Genomic DNA, 20,957 nt, shown 5'->3' on the forward strand with positions numbered 1-20,957 from the left:
GCTCCCTTGCCCCTGTGCACCAGTCTGGGCTGGTTTCAGCGATTCCCACGTGCCCTGGACAGGGAGAATGACCCATCAAGTGTCCTGAGCCATTCTCCTGGCCTTGGAGAAGGAACAAATTAACAAAAAGGAAAAAATAATCTGCCAGCTCCCCTGAGCTGGGAACTGAGGACAGGTACCACTCCTTTGCCCAGGCACAGGCATAAGGGGTCCATGAACTTCAAATGCCTTTCACCCCTGCATAGACCTGTGTGGACCCATTTCAACAGTGTAGGCCCTCTTTGGCACAGTACAACAGGGTACGTACCTGATGCCTAACTTTATTGTATCAGCTATATAGTACAGTGGCAGGTTTATGACATTTGACGCCACTCTGCCTATTAAGCCGGGTCCTCACCTACCCACATCTGGGGCCTGAGGACTGGTGGCTCCACCCATGCCACCTAGCTGCCTGAGACAGGGGTTGAAGAATAAATGGTGCCTCCCATTCCTTACAGCCAACAGCACTGGGTGACCATTCCAGCTGCAAAACCCACCCTCCTACATGCTCCAGGGTACAGGGACACGTTTTCCTCCCAGACACTCAGGGGCAGCTGTCAGCACCCTGTCTTGCTCAGTGCATGAACTCCTACTACAGCCAGATACCTGTGCCTACACCATTCACACCTACCAGTCTAGGATTGTAGGTGAGAGCCTGTACCACCCACTTGGTGACCAGCTACTTGGACACCTGAGCTAAATCCATACAAGAAAAGTAAATGGACTCCTGGGCTCCTGTGTCTAATAACAGATCTAACCACCTTAAGACAGGATGTTAGAGCTTCAAAGGCACCAGTAAAATAGCTCACATGGGCAGCCTATTTGGGCTTATCAAAACAAAACAAGGAGCTAGGATACAGTAAGCAAACATAAAATAAATATAATAACTTATTGATGGCTTGGAGACAACAATCAACATCAAATAACATAAACAGGCAGACCATGATGGCTTCAGCAAGCAACCAAAACAAAGACTCAAGAAATCTTCTGGAGGAAGATAGTTTCCTGGAATGACCAAGAGTAGAATACAAAAGATTAATATATAGAATTCTTCAGGAGATCAGGCAAAAAACAGAACAAGCCAAGGAACACACAGATAAAGCAATACAGAAACTTAAGACGATTATATGAGAATATCATGACAAATTTAACAGGCTGCAAGAATCCATAGAAAGACAGCAAACAGAAATCCAGAAGATTAACAATAAAATTTCAGAATTAGGCAACTCAACAGAAAGTCATAGGAGTAGAATTGAGGCAATGGAAGTCAAAATTATGGAAACTGAAGATAAAGCACTTGACACCAACTTATTTGAGGAACAATCAGATAAAAGAATTTAAAAAAGTGAAGAAACCCTAAGAATTATGTCAGACTCTATCAAGAGGAATAACCTATGAGTAATTGGAGTACCAGAACAAGGGGGGGATAACAAAAAATAGGGAGAATTCTTGAAAATTTGTTGGCAGAAAACTTCCCTGATATTGTGAAAGATGAGAAGATATCTATCCAAGATGCTTATTGAACCCCATACAAGGTAGATCCCAAAAGAAAGTCACCAAGTCATATTATAATCATACTTGCCAACACCAAAGATAAAGAAAGAATTTTAAGAGTGGCTAGGGATAAATGAAAAGTCATACACAAAGGAGAGTCAATAAGACTAAGCTCAGACTACTCAGCAGAAACCATGCAGGTAAGAAGGCAATGAGTTGACATGTATAAAGCCTTGAAGGAAAAAAAAAACTTCCAGGCAAGAATTATATATCCAGCAAATCTGTCTCTCAAGTAGAGGGAACCCAGAGGTCATGGTTCCCAGGCCTTCCATTAGCCCACGACTGGAACCATTCCCAAAGCCAACTCTTCAGACAGGGATTGCACTGGACTATAAGACAGAAAATGACACTGGTGTGAAGTGAACTTCTTGGCTCAAGTAGACACATGAGGACTATGTGGGCAGCTCATGTCTGGAGGGGATGTGAGAAGGCAGAGGGGGACAGGAGCTGGCTGAATGGACATGGAGAACACAGGGTGGAGAGGAGGAGTGTGCTGTCTCATTAGGGGGAGAGCAACTAGGAGAACATATCAAGGTGTATAAAAATTTTTGTATGAGAGACTGACTTGATTTGTAAACTTTCACTGAAAGCACAATAAGAAAAAAACTATCTCTTAAATATGGCAAAATTGGGATATTTCCAGATAAACAGACGTTTAGGAAATTTGCAAAAACCAAACCAAAATTACAAGGAACAGTAAAAGGAGTCCTCTGATTAGAAAATAAATAACATCAGGTAACAATCCAAGACTACAACACAACACCGAGCAAACTGGTATCAACCCAGATAGGGAGGTCACAAAAATAAATCAAAGCTAAAACACTGAAAATAGTGAAACAAAGATGTCAATATGTAACAGATGACAACATTAAAACAAAAAAGGGGAACTAAAAAAAAGGTCATAGATCTTTCATATGGAGAGGAAGTCAGGATGACATAAAGAAATAAAAGATTAGTTTAAACTTGGAAAAATAGGAGTAGATATTAAGTTAACCATAAAGGAAACTAACAATCCTACACATCAAAATAAAAAACAAGAAAAACATAAAGACTCAGCAAATACAAAATCAAAACAATGACAAAGATGAAAAGGAAATACATAAAAAAAAAGACTCAGCACAGACAATTAAGTGGAACAAAGAAACTGTCAACAACACACAAAAAAGACATCAAAATGACAGCTCTAAACTCACGTCTATCAATCATTACATTGAATGGAAATGGACTAAATGCACGAGTAAAGAAACAGAGAGTGGCAGAATGGATTAAAAAAACATGCTCCATCCATATGCTGCCTACAAGAGCCGCATCTTAGACTTAAAGATACAAACTAAAACTCAAAGGATGCAAAAAAATATATCAAGCAAACAGCAATCAAAAAAGGGCAGGAGTGGTAATATTAATCTCTGACAAAATAGACTTTAAAAGCCACCACAAAAATGATAAGGAAGAATGCTATATAATGATTAAAGGGTCAAGATGTCAGGAGGCCCCCACATGTCTGTCAGTTGTTGTACTGTGGCGGCCTGCATGTTGCAGTGATGCTGGAAGCCATGCCACCGGTATTCAGATACCCCCATGTGTCACCCATGGAGGACAGGTTTCAGCTGAGCTTCCAACTAAGACAGACTGAGAAGAAGGACCCGGTAGTCTACTTCTGAAAAGAATTAGCCAGTGCAAACTTTGTGAATAGCAGTGGACATTGTCTGATATAGTGCCAGAAGATGAGCTGGTATTGGCCATTTTGATTCAATCATACAGTCTACTATGCGGGGAATGACAATTTGAAGAGGAAGGGTGTTGCATTCATCGGCAAAAAGAACATTTCAAGAACTATCCTGAAGTATAACACTGTCAGTGATAGGATACTATCCATATGCCTACAAGGAAGACCAGTTAATATGACTATTATTCAAATTTATGCACCAACCACTAAGGCCAAAGGCGAAAAAACTGAAGATTTTTATCAGCTTCCCCAGTCTGAAATTGATCAAACATGCAATCAGGATGCATTGATAATTACTGGTGATTGGAATGTGAAAGTTGGAAACAAAGAAGAAGGATTGGTAGTTGGAAAATATGGCCTTGGTGATAGAAACAATGCTGGAAATTGGATGATAGAATTTTCCAAGACCAATGACTCATTCATTGCAAAAACCTTTTTTGACCAACATAAATGGTGATTATTTTTTTTTATACATATGGACCTCGCCAGACGGAACACACAGGAATCAAATTGACTATATCTGTGGAAAAAGACAATGGTAAAGCTCAATATCATCAGTCAGAACAAGGCCAGGGGCTGACTGTGGAACAGACCATCGATTGCTCATATGCAAGTTCAAGCTGAAACTGAAGAAAATCAGAGCAAGTCGGTGAGAGCCAAAATATCACCTTGAGTATATCCCACCTGAATTTAGAGACCATCTCAAGAACAGATTTGACGCACTGAACACTAGTGATGGAAGACCAGATGAGTTGTGGAATGACATCAAGAACATCGTACATGAAGAAAGCAAGAGGTTACTGAAAAGACAGGAAAGAAAGAAAAGACCAAGATGGATGTCAGAAGAGACTCTGAAACTTGCTCTTGAATGTCGAGCAGCTAAAGCAAAGGAAGGAATGATGAAGTAAAAGAACTGAACAGAAGATTTCAAAGGGCAGCTAGAGAAGACAAAGTAAAATGTTATAATGAAATGTGCAAAGACCTGGAATTAGAAAACCAAAAGGGAAGAACATGCTCAGCATTTCTCAAGCTGAAAGCACTGAAGAAACAATCCAAGCCTCGAGTTGCAATAGTGAAAGATTCTATGGGGAAAATATAAAATGACACAGGGAGCAACAAAAGACGGAGTCATTATACCAAAAAAGAATTAGTTGACATTAAACCATTTCAAGAGGTAGCATCAAGAACCCATGGTACTGAAGGAAGAAGTTGAAGCTGCACTGAAGGCACTGGCAAAAAACAAGGCTCCAGGAATTGACGGACTATCAATTGAAATGTTTCAGTAAACAGATACAGTCCTGGAGGTGCTCACTTGTCTATGCCAAGAAATATGGAAGACAGCTTCCTGTCGAACTGACGGGAGGAGATCCAAATTTATACCTATTCCCAGGAAAAACTGTACTCTAACAAATTTGAAAATTTAGAGGAAATGGACAAATTTCTAGAAACTCACTACCTATCTAAACCAACACAAACAAAGGAAGAACAACTAAATAAATGTATAACAGAAGAAGAGATTGAAAAGGTAATTTAAAAAACTCCCTTCATTTAAAGCACAATAAAAATTATTTAAAAAAAAAACAAAAAACTCCCAAGAAAAAAAAGCCCAGGCCCTGACGGCTACACTGGAGAATTCTGCCAAACTTTCAGAGAAGAGTTAACACCACTACTAGTAACAGTATTTCAGAGCGTAGAAAAGGATGGAATACTCCAAAGCTCATTCTATGAAGCTACCATAACCCTGATACCAAAATGAAGTAAAGACACCACAAAAAAAGAAAATTACACACAAATATGCCTAATGAACATAGATGCAAAAACCATCAACAAAATTCTAGCCAATAGAATTCAACAACATATTAAAAAAATAATACACCATGACCAAGTGGGATTCATACCAGGTATGCAGGGATGGTTCAACATTACAGAAACGGTCAATATAATCCATCACATAAATAAAACAAGAGACAAGAACCAGATGACCTTATCAATTGATGCAGAAAAGGCATTTGACAAAGTCCAACACCCATTAATGATAAAAATTCTTAGCAAAATAGGAATAGAAGGAAAATTCCTCAACATAATAAAGGGCATTTATACAAAGCCAATAGCCAACATCATCTTAAATGGAGAGAGTCTGAAAGTATTCCCCTGGACAATGGGAACTAGATAAGAATGCCTTTTATCACCATTATGCAACATTGTGCTGGAGGTCCTAGCCACGGCAATTAGGCTAGAAAAAGAAAAAAAAAGGGCATCTAAATTGGTAAGGAAGAAGTAAGATATCTCTATTTGCAGATGACATGATCTTATACACAGAAAACCCCAAAGAATCCACAAGAAAACTACTGGAACTAATAGCAGGTTTCAGCAAAGTATCAGAATACAACATAAACATACAAAAATCAGTTGGATTCCTCTACACCAACAAAGAGAACTTCAAAGAGGAAATCACCAAATCAATATCATTTACGATTAACCCCCAAGAAGATAAAATACTTAGGAATAAATCTAATCAGAGATGTAAAAGACCTATTCAAAGAAAACTAGAAGACATTACTGCAAGAAACCAAGAGACCTACATAGGTGGAAAAACATATCTTGGTCACGGATAGGAGGCTCAATATTGTAAAAATGTCAATTCTACCCAAGGTGATCTACAGATACAATGCAATCGCGAGCCAAATCCCAGTGACATTTTTTAATGAGATGGAGAAACAAATCACCACTTCTTATGGAAAACGAGGAGGGCCCAGATAAGTAAAGCATTACTGAAGAAGAACAAAGTGAGAGGCCTCATACTACCTGATTTTAGAAACTACTATACCACCACCACAGTACAGCCTGGTACTGGTACAACAACAGATACACAGACCAATGGAACAGAATTGAGAATCGAGATGTAAATTCATCCACTTATGAGCAACTGATATTTGACAAAGGCCCAAAGTCCCTTAATTGGGGAAAAGATGGTCTCTTTAACAAATTGTGCTGGCATAACTGGATATCCATGTGTAAAAAAATTAAACAAGACCCATACCTCACACAATGCACAAAATCTAACTCAAATTGGATCAAAGACCTAAATATAAAATCTAAAATGATAAAGATCATGGAAGAAAAAAGAGGGACAATGCTAGGAGCCCTAATACATGGCATAGACAGAATATAAAACATTACTAACAATGCAGAAACATCAGAAGAGAAACTAGATAGCTGGAAGCTCCTAAAAATCAAACACGCTTATTCAAAGACTTCACCAGAAGAGTAAAAAGACAACCTACAGACTGGGAAAACATTTTGGCTACGACAAATCCGATCAGTGTCTAATCTCTAAGATTTACAAGATACTGCAAAACCTCAACAACAAAAAGACAAATAACCCAATTAAAAAATGGGCAATGGATATGAAAAGGCACTTCACCAAAGAAGACATTCAGGATACAAGATAAATGTACAAAACAACAGATACATGAGGAAATGCTCAGGATCATTAGCCATCAGAAACGCAAATCAAAACTACAATGAGATACCATCTCACCCCAACAAGGGTAGATTTTCCCAAAAAACACAAACTAACAAATGTTGGAGAGGTTGTGGAGAGACTGGAACACTTATACACTGCTGGTGGGAATGTGAAATGGTATGACCACTTTGGAAATTGATTTTGCACTTCCTTAAAAAGCTAGAAATAGAACTACCATAGGATTCAGCAATCCCATTCCTTGGAATATATCCTAGAGAAATAAGAGCCCTCACACAAATAGATATATGTACAGCCATGCTGACTACAGCACTGGAAACAACCTAGGTGTCCATCAACGTATGAATGCATAAACAAATTACGGTACATTCACATAATGGAATGCTACCCAATGATAAAGAACAATGATGAATCTGTGAAACATCTCATAACATGGATGAATATGAAGACATTATACTGAGTGAAATTAGTCAGTCCCAAAAGGACAAATATTGTATGAGACCACTATTATAAGAACTCAAGAAAAGGTTTAAACACAGAAGAAAACATTCTTTGATGGTTATGAGTGTGGGGAGGAAGAGAGGAGTATTCACTAACTAGATAACAAGAATTATATTAGGTGTAGGGAAGGACAACATACAATACAGGGGAAGTCAGCACAACTAAACCAAAAAAAAAAAAAAACCTGCTGCCATCAAGTCGATTCCAACTCATAGTGACCCTATACAGCACAACTAGACTAAACCAAAAGCTAAGACATTTCTTGAATGCATCCAAACCCTTTGAGGGACAGAGTAGCAGGGGCGGGGGTCTGGGGACCATGGTTTCAGGGGACATCTAGGTCAATTGGCATAACAAAGTTTATTAAAAAAATGTTCTCCATCCTACTTTGGTGAGTGGTGTCTGGGGTCTTAAAAGACAGCAAGCAGCCATCTAAGATGCATCAATTGGTCCCAACCCACCTGGAGCAAAGGAGAATGAAGAACACCAAAGACACAAGCAAAATATGAGCCCAAGAGACAGAAAAAACAAACAAAAAAACCCCAAACCTGCCGCCGTCGAGTGGATTCCAACTCATAGCTACCTTATAGGGCCACATAAACCAGAGACTTCATCAGCCCGAGACTGGAAGAACTAGATGGTGCGTGGCTACCACCAATGATAGCCTTGACAGGGAACACAACAGAGAGTCCCTGACTGAGCAGGAGAAAAGCAGGGTGCAGAACTCAAATTCTAGTAAAAAGACCAGACTTAATGGTTTAACTGCAACTGGAGGGACCCCAGAGGACATGGCTCCCAGACTCTGTTAACCCAAAACTAAAACTATTCCCAAATCCAACCCTTCAGACAAAGATTAGACTGGACCATAAGACATAAAGTGATACTTGTGAAGAGTGTGCTTCTTAGCTCAAGTAGATACATGAAACTAAATGGGTAGCTCCTGTGCAGAGTTGAGACGAGAAGGCAGAAAGGGACAGGAGCTGGCTGAATGGACATGGGAAATCTGGGGTGGAAAGGAGGAGTGTGCTGTCACATAGGGAGAGCAACTAGGGTCATGTAAGAATGTATGCACAAATTTTTGTATGAGAAACTAACTTGAACTGTATACTTTCACTTAAAGCACACACACACACAAATGAATAACACACCAGCACAAAAATAAATAAGATAAAATTCTCTCTTCCAGTATTTCAAGCCTTCAACTTCTGCACACTATTATAAATAATATTTAGGATACTGATGCTCTCTTAGTGTGAAATACTCTCTTTTGATATCTTCTTTTCAAATCTTGCCACTGCTTTCCTTGGAAAGTTCTCTATACTAGGCCTAATCTATTGAAATGTGAATGAAATTGCACTTCTATTCAAATAAAAATATTACTAGATCAAATTTAAAGCATACCTTACTTCTTACTTTATATTTTGTTTAGCATTATAAAAGGCTGTTAAAAGGATCTAAGCTGTCTTAATGAGGATTCATGAATGCTGACTCAGAGCCTCCTCTTCCAAAACCTAGTTTTGCTCAACTCATACTGCCAGAGTCCCAGGTTTACCACCAAGCGGATGACTGGGCATTGAGTGCACATGCTGGGAAAGCTGAGCAGTGAGTGGTCTTCTTTTCAGCCAGACATTATGAACAAATTATGTGGGCTGTGTGAGGAGAGAGGAGAAAGGCAACAGATCAAACAGAAACCCAATGCAACTTTGGAGAAACTATGACTATCTGAGTTTGCCATTGTTAAGAGACCAGAATCATAGTTTAATTGCTGGGAGCAACCTATGAGATCCTGTTCATGCAATTTACAGGAAAATGGCTGTTAGAAATGTTTGGAAACTTACTCAAGGTTGGCAACAGAGCTGGGAACAGAATCTGGATCTTTTGGTTCTGAGGTTTCTTTCCATTATTCCACAAAATCTCTTTATTATTCCTCTAAGTACCAAAACTTACAACAGTTTTAGATGAAAATCTTTCTAAACTGTCTTACACATTTCATGTTTTTATCCTTGTTGTTAGTTGTTCTTGAATCAATTTGGACTCATGGTGACCCCATCTGTGCAGAGTAGAAACTGCTCCATAGGGTTTTGAAGGCTGTGACCTTTTGGAAGCAGATCATCAGGCATGTCTCCCAGAGCACCTCTGGGTGGGTTCAAACTACCAACCTTTTGGCTAGTAGTTGAGCTCTTAACTGTTTGCACCACCCAGGGACTCCTTATTTTTATATACAGATTGTAATAAGTATTATTGAACCTCTTTTCTGTGAATCAAGGTCATCATTATGAACATCAACAACGTTGACCCTGTAACACAGAGTCTATGAATGCTGTTTTGACTTTTTTTTTTTTTAATGGTTAGAGGGAAGCCCTGGTGGCGTAGTGGTTAAGTGCTATGGCTGCTATCCAAGAGGTCAGCAGTTTGAATCTGCCAGGCACTCCTTGGAAACTCTACGGGGCAGTTCTATTCTGTCCTATAGGGTTGCTATGAGTCGGGTTTGGTTTTGGTTTTTCTAATGCTTAGAGCATAGTGTGGCATGGTTTTCGGGAATCTGATCACTGCTTTTCAGAGATTTGCTGCTTACTCTCTGCTCTCACTCCTTGCTGCTCTCAGTATCTCTGCCCTAAGCATCACCCTTTCCCCTACCTTCTAATTCTAATACTAAACTGTTAAGGTTTCTAAAGTCTATTCTGTAAAGTAATATGAAGTGTGTAAAAATGTACAAACAGAAGAATAATATTGTTTACTGCAGCATTACTCATAATAGCAAAAACAAAAGCTTAAATGTCTAATGTAGGAGGATGTTTAGTGAATGGTACTTTCAAAGAATGAATCATTACGTAGCCATTAATGTTAACTTCACATAAAGAAGTTTTAATAAAACGAGGAAGTACTTATTGATAATGTTAAGTGAAAAAAGCAAGATATAAAACTACAAGATATTAACCATATTCCAAAAATGCTTAGAGTGAGGGAAATATACCAAAATATTTACAATGATAGAATTACCGAGAATTATTATTCTCTTATTATATTGTTCTACTTATTTCTACAACAAAATACTCTTAAAGTTAGAAAAAGAATTCTAAAACAAGAAAATATCACATTGGAAAATACAATCTGAGTGGTCAGAACTATATAAAAAAAATATATAGATTCTAGGTGAGAAAATCAAGCCTCCATTTTATAGGCTTGTTCACAAATTCTTTGACATGGTATGGTTGCACCCCTGTGGCTTTTGCTTATTCCCATTTCTTCACTGAATTTCAGATATGGTAGGTTGCTAGATAACTGAATTTCTAGATGGATAAAGCATTAAGCTATGTATGTATTTAAAGGAGAAAAGAGGACACAGAGAGAAGCAGAGGTAGAGAAAGAGAAGGGAAGGAGAAAAGGTTTTGAGCCAATGTTTTTAGACAAGTGTGCAAAGATTTTTTTTCACGTTAAATTCATTTTTAGAAGTTTAGAAGCCATAAATAAAATTAAAAAAATATTTTTATTTATAGATGGTGGTAATTGTCATTAAGTCACTCAAGCTGATTTATCAGTGGATGAACATTAAAAACAAGTTAACCTCTCTAGAGACCAGAATGTCTTCCCATTAGCCACTTTCTAAACCAACCAGAAGGGCTGAGAATGTGGTGAAGTCAAAACTGGGATAGCATGGAAAAAAGCAAATGAGTGTGTCTTAGTATAAAAGAAAAACAAAAACAAAAAACCAAACCTGTTGCCATCGAGCCAATTCCGACTCATAGTGGCACTATAGGACAGAGTAGAACTGCCCCATAGAGTTTCCAAGGAGTGCCGGGTGGATTTGAACTGCTTACCTTTTGGTTTGCAGCCACAGCGCTTAACCAGGGTTTCCTGTCTTAGTATAGGATGCTTACATTTAAAGGTATTGGAGACTGTATTAATTTCATATTCCAACTCCTTTGTGTTATTAGGAAATATTTTTCTTTTAAAAATAGCAAAATCTTTTTGTATTTTCTACTTTTTTTTAGTTGAAATCATTGACAAGTGGGTACAGAAGAGGAGGCAGTGAATGGCACTCATTCGTTCTTACATACATGGACCCCACCAAATTCATTACCTTGTGTTCCTTGATGCAGGATGATCAAGAGCAAACTGAACCCATAGTGGATGGTTTAACAAAAGATGTTGCTTTACTTCTCAGAGTTTCTAATGATCATCTTTTAAAATTTTCCTTTGCCTCTCCAAAAACATGCCAAGAAAAGACTCAGAGTACTTTAAACTTGTCCCAGGAGAAACAAGATCCAAATCTGTTCTCGTTCAGCATTAGCAGCATTAATTAGCATTTGCAATATGATTTTTAAGCACTTCCTCAAACATAATCATATTTTATCATCATGATAACCCTATTAGCCCAACTTTAGAGATGAAGAACCAGTGGCACTAAGAGGCTAATTTGCTAAAGATTGTGCCAGTATTAAGCTAGAGGTGAAAGCCTGGAACTTAGATCCTCTCTCAACCCTGTGGTTATTTCCACACTTTCATACTGCAGAGTTTACTGATAGATAAATTCATGCCAAAATATTTGCCCCTGAAGACCACGTATAAGTAAGTGTACTTCTGCAGACTAGTAGGAATGGTGGGGTGGTACAAATAGTTAACATGCTCAGCTGCTAACCAAAATGTTGGAGGCTTAAATTCACACAGAGGCACCTTGGGTGGTCTACTTCCAAAAAATCATCCATTGAAAACTCTATGGAGCACAGTTCCACTCTGACACACATGGGGCACTATGAGTTGGGGTTAAGTTGACGGCAACTGGTGGTGGTGGTGGTACAGGTTAGTAATTGCTCAACCACAGTGTGAAGGAGTGGAAAATGATTCCTGCAGAAGAAAAAACTGAGCAGTTGATGTTCATTTCCACCTTTATGCCCACTTGTGCCCATTCACCCACACAGAATGTGTTCTTCTCTTCACAAATCCACATCCATCATTTGTCCTTCAGGGTTTAAATAAAATCCTCTCCTAACAAATTCCATGGAAAATTTGACCCACTTCCACAATTCCTTTGCTCTATATGCCTTAAGTTTAACTTTAATAGCTTGTGGATATAATGGAGTGCACTTGTTCCCAAGTCCCACTGGAATATTTCTCATGAGGTCATGCATGGATGTTTTAGCTCCTCAGCTAGTCCTTAAGATCCACATCTTACTTAATCTCAAATTCCTCCCCACCTTTTCAATGCCCTTCCCTCTTTCTTCCAACTGCCCAGTACATTACTATACATTCAAGATATGCTTATTGATTGAATGAGAACCTGGATTAGTGTGGTGAAAGCCCGGCTTGATTAGTAATTAGGAGGTCAGGATCCCAGCCCTACCACTAAGTAGTTGTGTTATTTTGGGCAAGCCTATGGGTCTCAGTTTCCTCACTATAAAATGATTATGGGGGCAGGGAGGGGGTAAATAATATGAGTTCTATAATCTCTAAGATGCTATAATTATTTAATGTTACTTCGATTGGGACTGATCACCGCCTTACTTTATTCCATGAAGGATGAGAACTTTATTCCATGAAGGATGAGAGAGGCAATGAATGAGAATTCCAAAGAAAAAAATATTAAAAACAAACAAAACAAATACAGAGACCAAACAGCTACCACCTAATAGGTAGAAGAAAGCCAATGTGTCTGGAAATTTAATGAAGCAATGGAGAATCACAGAGAGTAGCGATGTTCTGGGCAAGGCTGACATGTGAATCCTGTCTGAGTGGGATGTATATGAGGCTAGAGGTTGGAATGTAAATGGGGCTGCTAAACAACTAGAAAAACTGCATTAGTGGTTAGGCAGATGTATCTTTCCTCCCTTTTCTGTTTGCTAGTCAAGCTTAAAATCATATATTAAGAAGGTCACCATTGAAACTATATTATGATTGAGAAAATAGGAGACATGCCAACAATTTCCTTGTGGAAATAAAAATAGAAGTTTCTGGTGTTAAAATAAGGATCAATAATACCAACATTTAATCATTAGAAACTATTTTCTTGTATTTTCTCCATTTTTTGGGGGGTATGTGTGTGTGGCAGTTTTAATTAGGGTATTTTTGTTAAGTAAGTTTAATTTTATTAAAGAGTATAATAGTTTCAAGTAATAATAACACGTATTTCATTAAAATTGGGTTTTAACTGACAGACTATGTAATAGAGAAACACAGTGTTCTCCATGGCCTGTCCATGATTTCATTAGTAAGCTCCCTTGGATGGAATGAATCTATGGCAGACAGTGAACTGAAGTCTCTGGTGTGGTATTAAGGGCTAGGATTCATCTGAGAAGCCAAAGGAAAATAAAGTCCAAGTTCAGCTACAACTTCAAGGAAAAAAAAGTATATTTTTAGAAAAGAAAATCTCAGATTTTTAAAAAAGTACTTGAACCGAATAACAGTTCTTGGACAATCAGATATAAAATTTTTCAGTTTGTAATCAAAATTGATGTGACATTTTAAAAGATTAGATCAATAGAAATACATGGCTGATGAAAGGCCAGAAAAATTCCATGTAAAAAAGATAAAAAATTTAAAGGGGATTTTATATTTAAGAGCCAGTTTTAGGAATCACCTGCCAAGGCTTGATATTAAAACTGTAGAGGAGAAATTTACTATTAATCCATGTTATAGAACTTGGAATACAGTTTTCCCTTAACCTACTATTTCAGAAAAGGGCCTAAATTTTACTAAGTTCTACAAAGAAATTTCTGCAGGAAAAAAAAAAAAAAAAATAGCACTTGTATGCAGATAAACATACCTGCTTCATCATAGGACACAGTCAACTTTTCCAGCATTTCTCGGTCAATTGACAGGATCTGCTGTTCAAGGATGGTCTGGTAAGACAGTGCACTGTTCTCTTTGTCTTTCTCATATTCCTGAAGATGCTGTTTCAGGGCCTCTGGGAGTCGAGATTTTACATATTCAGCTGCAGTCTGTGGATAAAACAGGCAGAGAACTCCATTAGTACTTCTCATCTCAGGCTTTTCACTTACCCTTAGGTGAAGGGGGAACTCAAAGCACTGAAGAACCAACCCTCTAGACAAGCATGGCCTTGTCATTGTCATTTTTAGACTCTACCCAGTAAGGTGGTTCTTCAAATAGACAGAATTACAGAACTCTCAGAGTTTTCTACCAGGTTTAAAGGTAGAAAAGATGATAGATTTGGGTTGGCATTCACAGAATTAGTATTCAGAGTTTCAACTGTTCAAGTGAACACTGAAGGCTTCGTGACAGTAATCTTGCTGAACAAATTTGACTTGCCCTTATCTTGAATGTAGAAGCTACACACTCATCTCAGAAGTGAATCCACCCATGCTATTGCATCCACACCCCTACTTTGATTTGCTGTTCTTGCATTAACGCTTATGCAGGAACATTCTTGAAGTAAATAGAAAGGAGAGCTCAGCTAGTGCTGACAACGGAAGTGACAGAAAATGAAGACACTGATGCCTCTTAACCTGAAAAAAGAAATGTCTGCCACTTATTCTTAACTCTTTTTCCCTACTTTCACACTATGTACACAACCACTAACTAACTGCCATCAAGTCAAATTCGGCTCATGGCAAGCCAATGCATTTCAGAATAGAACTTCTCCCTTGACAGGGTTGTCAAGGCTGTGATCTCTCAGAAGCAGGTCATCAGGACTTCCTTCTGAGGTGCCTCTGGGTGAATCTGAACCACCAACCTTTCAGTTAGTAGCTGAGTGCTTAACTGTTTGCACCATCCAGGGGCTCCTATGTATGCAACACACTCCCGATTAGTAACATCTGAGATTACATGCAGTGATCTTCAACCAGGTAAGCATGTAGGGTAGGAATGAAGGCACATGCATTTTGAAAAAGACCTTCCCAAGGATTCTGATATGTTCTTCTGGTGGGTTGGGGAGAGAGCATACTTTCTCCCTCCCATTGAGAATCACAGCTTTAATAAATTTTAAGGGAGAAATTAAGTGATAGAGCAGATGGGTGAATCACTCTGAAATCCTTAAAACATGTATCTGCAGAATGTCAAAAGTTTTCTATTTCCTTGCAGAGCAGTCCTACATCACCTAGATATTGTCTAAAGTTGATAAACCAATAAATGGAGGTATACATGTATTGTTTAAAATTATACTCATAGCCACTAGAAAACTGAAATAAAAGAAACTATTAAAAAAGATCGCCTCTGGGGTATGAGCCTAGAATAAGGTGAAGACATGTCTATATAGTTTAGATTTCTTTAAAAGGCCCGTACAGCTTTTTTATTAATTTTATTGTGCTTTAGGTGAAAGTTTACAGCGTGAATTAGTTTTTCATTCAAAAATTGTATACACAAATTGTTTTGTGACATTGTTGCAATCCCCACAATGTGTCAGCACTCTCCCCCTTTCCCTTTCCACCCTGGGTTCTCAGTGTTCATTCATCCATTTTCCTGTCCCTTCCTGCCTTTGCCTCTCCGATTTGGACAGATGATGCCCATTTGGTCTCTTTGACTTGATTGAACTAAGAAGCACATTCCTTACCTGTGTTGTTTGTTTCACAGGCCTTTTCATAGGCCTGTCTAATCTTTGGCTGAAAGGTGGACTTCAAGGAATGGCTTCAAATCAGTCAGCAGAGTGTCCAGGGGTCACAGTCTCAAGGGTTCCATCAGTCAGTGTCAGACCAGTAAGTCTAGTCTTTTTTTGTGAATTTGAATTCTACATTTTTCTCCTGCTCTGCCTGGGCCCCTCTATTACTGTATAGATTTTAACTGTACAGTAAAACTTGTAAAAGTCAAAACCTGTGTATGGCAGAAACCTGTTAGAGAAGGAAAACTCAAATATTTTCCACTAAAAGGAGTGATAGAAAAGTGGGAAGGCTACACACGCTGTCAAAGGCAGAAACTTATGAGACCCAAAAAAACAAAGCGATACCGTGGACTTCCAACTCTCACAGGTTTCACCATATAATTTAAGTTTGAATTAAGCACACACACAGAGAGATATACATATATAGTACATGCTCATCAGTAGGGGTTCATTTTTCTTCATTTGTAGAATGGTATGCTACATAGCCTTCAAGAAACATGTGGTAGGTCAAGGGAAGACTTCCATGATGTATTATTAAGGTAAAAAACAAAGCTACAGAACACCAGGGACAGTATATCCTTCTTTGTAAAAAGAACATATATATAAATATTAATTATTATCATATATGCAACTGGACCAATAAGCAACATCATGATAAATGGAGAAAAGATTGAAGTTGTCAAGGGTTTCATTTTACTTAGATCCACAATCAACAGCCATGGAAGCAGCAGTCAAGAAATCAAAAGATGCATTGCATTGTGCAAATCTGCTGCAAGGGACCTCTTTAAAGTGTTGAAGAGCAAAGATGTCACCTTGAACACTAAGGTGCGCCTGACCCAAGCCATGGTATTTACAATTGCATCATACGCATGTGAAAGCTGGACAATGAACAAGGAGGACCAAAGAAGAACTGACGCCTTTGAATGGTGGTGTTGGCGAAGAATACTGAATATACCATGGACTGCCAAAAGAACGAACAAATCTGTCTTAGAAGAAGTACAACCAGAATGCTCCTTAGAAGCAAGGGTGGTGAGACTGCATCTTACATACTTTGGACATGTTGTCACGAGGGATCGGTCCCTGGAGAAGGACATCATGCTTGGCAGAGTACAGAGTCAGTGGAAAAGAGGAAGACCCTCAAAGAGGTGGATTGACACAGTGGCCGCAACAATGAGCTCAAGCATAAAAACGATTGTAAGGATGGCTCAGGACTGGGCAGTGTTTCGTTCTGTTGTGCATAGGGTCGCTATGGGTCGGAACCGACTGCACCTAACAACAACAACCCATCATATATGCATAAAAGAATATATGGGAGGATATATTCCAGTTATGGAAGACACTCACTTTTTAGTTTTTGCATTTCTATATTGTTATTAACGTATTATAATTAAAAAAATAATCTTTAAAATATGTTTCTTTATAACCTTGACAGTTTTCCTTTCAAATGTTAGTACAATTTAGGATGAAAAGAAACTTGCCAGAGCAATGTCAACTGATTTCTCAAGATGGGGGAAGGTTATATTTCAGTCCTTCGAGTAGCCAAACAGCACAAAACATGTTTTATTTTTGGGTTTACATTTAGATTTCCAAAGTCAACTGCTGATTGAATTACAACCTTAAAATATATATCATCGAGCATAGTTCAATTTTGTGCCAGTCAGCCAGTGTAGAACAAATAAAATTATTCCATAAAATGTAAATAGACTCAGCACATTAGCAGAACATATTTAATTATAGTTTATTATTTAAAATTTTTGTTGTACTTTAGATGAAGGTTTACAGAACAAACTAGTTTCTCATTAAACAGTTGAGTACACATATTGTTTCATGACATTGGTTAATCACCCCACAACATGTCAACACTCTCACTTCTCAGTCTTAGGTTCCATATTACCAGCTTTCCTGTTCCCTCATGCCTTCTAGTCCTTGCCCCAGGGCTGGTGTGTCCCTTTAGTCTTGCTTAGTTTTATGGGCCTGTCCAATCTTTGGCTGAGGGGGGAACCTCAGGAGTGACATCATTACTGAGTCTAAAGGGTTCCTGGGGGCCATACTTTCTGGGTTTCTCCTGTCTCTGTCAGGCCAGCAAGTCTGGTCTTTCTTTTTGAGTTAGAATTTTGTTCTACATTTTTCTCCAGCTCTGTCCAGGACCCTCTATTGTGATCTCTGTCAAAGCAGTCAGTGGTGGTAACCGGGCACCATCTAGTTGTACTGCATGCAGTCTCGTGGAGGCCATGGTAGATGTGGTCCATAAGTCCTTTGGACTAATCTCTCCCTTGTTAATCTTTAGTTTTCTTCATTATTCCTTGCTCCTGAAGCGGTGAGACCAGAGGAATATCCTAGATGGCTGCTCACCGGCTTTTAAAACCCCAGATGCTACTCACCACAGTAGAATGTAGAACATTTTCTTTATAAACTATGTTATACCAATTGAGCTAGTTGTTCCCCGAGACCATGGTCCCCACAGCCCTCAGCCCAGCAATTTGGTCCCTCAGGGTGTTTGGATAAACCTATGGAGCTTACATGGCCTTGCCTTGTACAAGTTGTGCTGGCTTCCCCAGTATTGTGTACTGTCTTACCCGTCACCAAAGTTACCACTTATCTATTGTCTATTTAGTATTTTTCTATCCCCACTCCTCCTCTCCCTCGTAACCATCAAAGACTGTTTTTTTTTTGTGTGTGTGTGTAAACATTTTCATAAGTTTTTACAGTAGTGGCCTCATACAATATTTGTCGTTTTGTTATTAACTTATTTCACTCAGCATAATGCCCTCCAGATTCATCCATGTTGTGAGATGCTTCACAGACACGTTGTTGTTCTTTATCGTTGTGTAATACTCCATTGTGTGTATGTACCACGATTTGTTTATCCATTCATCTGTTGATGGGCTTCTAGGTTGTTTCCATCTTTTTGCTATTGCAGACAATGCTGCAATGAACATGATTGTGCATATGTCTATTGGCATGACAACTCTTATTTCTCTAGGATATATTCCTAGGGGTGGGACTGCTGATCATATGCTATTCCTAGTTCTAGCTTTCTAAGGAAGTCCCATATCGTTTTCCAAAATGGTTGTATCATTTTGCATTCCTATCAGCAGTGCTTAAGAGTTCCGAACTCCCTGCAGTCTCTCCAACATTTGTCATTTTTTGTTTTATTGATTTCCAGTAATGCAGGGGTGAGATGGTATTTCACTGTGGTTTTGATTTGCATTTGTTTGATGGCTAGAGATTGTGAGCATTTCCTCATGTGTCTGTTGGTTGCTTGAATATCTTCTTTGGGGAAGTGTCTGTTCATTCCTTTGCCCATTTTTAATGGGATTATTTGTCTCTTTCTTATAGAGGTGCTAGATTTTCTTGTAGATTTTAGAGATTAGGCCTCTGTCTGATTTGTAATAGCCAAACTTTTTTTCCCAGTCTGTAGGTTCTCTTACTCTTTTGGTGATGTCTTTTGATGAGCCTAAGTGTTTAATTTTTGGAAGATCCCAGTTATCTAGCTTATCCTCTGGAGCTTGTGTGTTGTTGGTTGTGGTTTGTATCCTGTTAATGCTGTGTATTAGGGCCTCTAGCATTGACCCTATTTTTTCTTCTATGAACTTCATAACTTTTGGCTTTATATTTAGGTCTTGCATCCATTTTGAGTTACTTTTTGTATATGGTATGAGGTATGGGTCCTGCTGCATTTTTTTGCAGATGGACATCCAGTTTTGCTAGCACTGACAGTCTTTTCCCCATTTGATGGACTTGGGGCCCTTGTTGAAGATCAGGTGACACAGGTGGATGGATTTGCATTTGGGATCTTAACTCTGTTCCATTAGTCACTGTATCTTTCCTTGTACCAGTACCAGGCTGCTTTGACTGCTGTAGCTGTATAGAAGATTCTGAGGTCAGGTAGTGCAAGTCCTCCTACTTTATTCTTCTTCAATAGTCCTTTACTTATCTGGGGCTTCTTCCCTTCCCATATAAAGTTAATGATAAGTTTTTCCATCTCTTTAAGGAATGTTGTTGGTATTTGGATCAGGATTGCATTGTATTTGTAAATCGTTTTGGGTAGAATTATAATTTTCACAACATTGATCTCTTTTGGTTTCTTGCAGTAGTGTTTTGTAACTTTCTTTGTATAGGTCTTTCACATCCTTGGTTAGACTTATTCTCAAGTATTTTATTTTTTAGGGGCTATTGGGTTTTTTTTTTTTTTATTATTATTGTAAATGGTATTGCTTTCTTGATTTCGTTTTCATCATTCTCTTTGTTGGTGTATAGGAATCCCAACCGATTTTTTATGTTTATCTTCTATCCCGCTACTATGCTGAATCTTTCTGTTAGTTCCCATAGCTTTCTCGTGGAGTCTTTTGGGTTTTCTTAGTATATCATCTGCAAATAGGGACAGTTCAACTTTTTCGTTACCAATTTGCATGCCCTTCATTTCTGTTTCTTGCCTTATGGCTCTAGCTAGGGACATCCAACACAACATTAAATAGGAGTGGTGATAAAGGGCATCCTTGTTCCTGTTCTCAAGGGGAATGATTTCAGCCTCTCTACATTAAGAATAACGTTGGCCGTTGGTTTTGCATAGATTCCCTTTATTATGTTGAGAATTTTCACTTCTATACCTGTTTTCTTGAGAGTTTTTATCAGGAATGGGTGTTGGACTTTGTCGAATGCCTCTTCTGCATCAATTGAGATGATCAGGTGATTCTTCTCTTTCCTTTTATTCATGTGGTGGATTATGTTGATTGATTTTCTAATGTTAAACCATCCTTGCATACCTGATAAGAATCCTACTTGGTCATGGTGTACTATTTTTTTGATATGATGCTGAATTCTATTGGCTAGAATTTTGTTGAGAATTTTTGCATCTATATCCATGAGAGGTATTTGTCTGTAATTTTCTTCTTTTGTGGTGTCTTTGCCTGGTTTTGGTATCAGGATTATGCTGGCTTCATAGAATGAATTTGGAAGTATTGCTTCCTTTTCTATGTTCTCAAATAGTTTGTTCTGAAATACTCTGTTATGGTCCTTTTTATTTCAGCTGGGTATGTTGTAATATCCCCCATTTCATTTATTTGTGTTAATTACTTCCTTTCTTGTTTTACTTTTGTCAGTTT

General features: G+C 38.4%; 1 protein-coding gene across 4 annotated transcripts in view; it reads right to left on the minus strand.

The window, feature by feature from the left end:
* The window catches only part of PPM1L (protein phosphatase, Mg2+/Mn2+ dependent 1L), a 576,223-nt gene that overhangs the window by 129,904 nt on the left and 425,362 nt on the right, over positions 1–20,957 (minus strand). For all 4 annotated transcript variants that reach the window (XM_049867572.1, XM_049867573.1, XM_049867574.1 and 1 more), the window contains one exon: positions 14,065–14,239. In XM_049867572.1, coding sequence (XP_049723529.1) covers positions 14,065–14,239 — 175 coding nt within the window. The remainder of the gene's footprint in view (positions 1–14,064; positions 14,240–20,957) is intronic.

This window comes from Elephas maximus, chromosome 23 (genome assembly GCF_024166365.1).
Source record: "Elephas maximus indicus isolate mEleMax1 chromosome 23, mEleMax1 primary haplotype, whole genome shotgun sequence".
Taxonomy (NCBI): Eukaryota; Metazoa; Chordata; class Mammalia; order Proboscidea; family Elephantidae; genus Elephas; species Elephas maximus.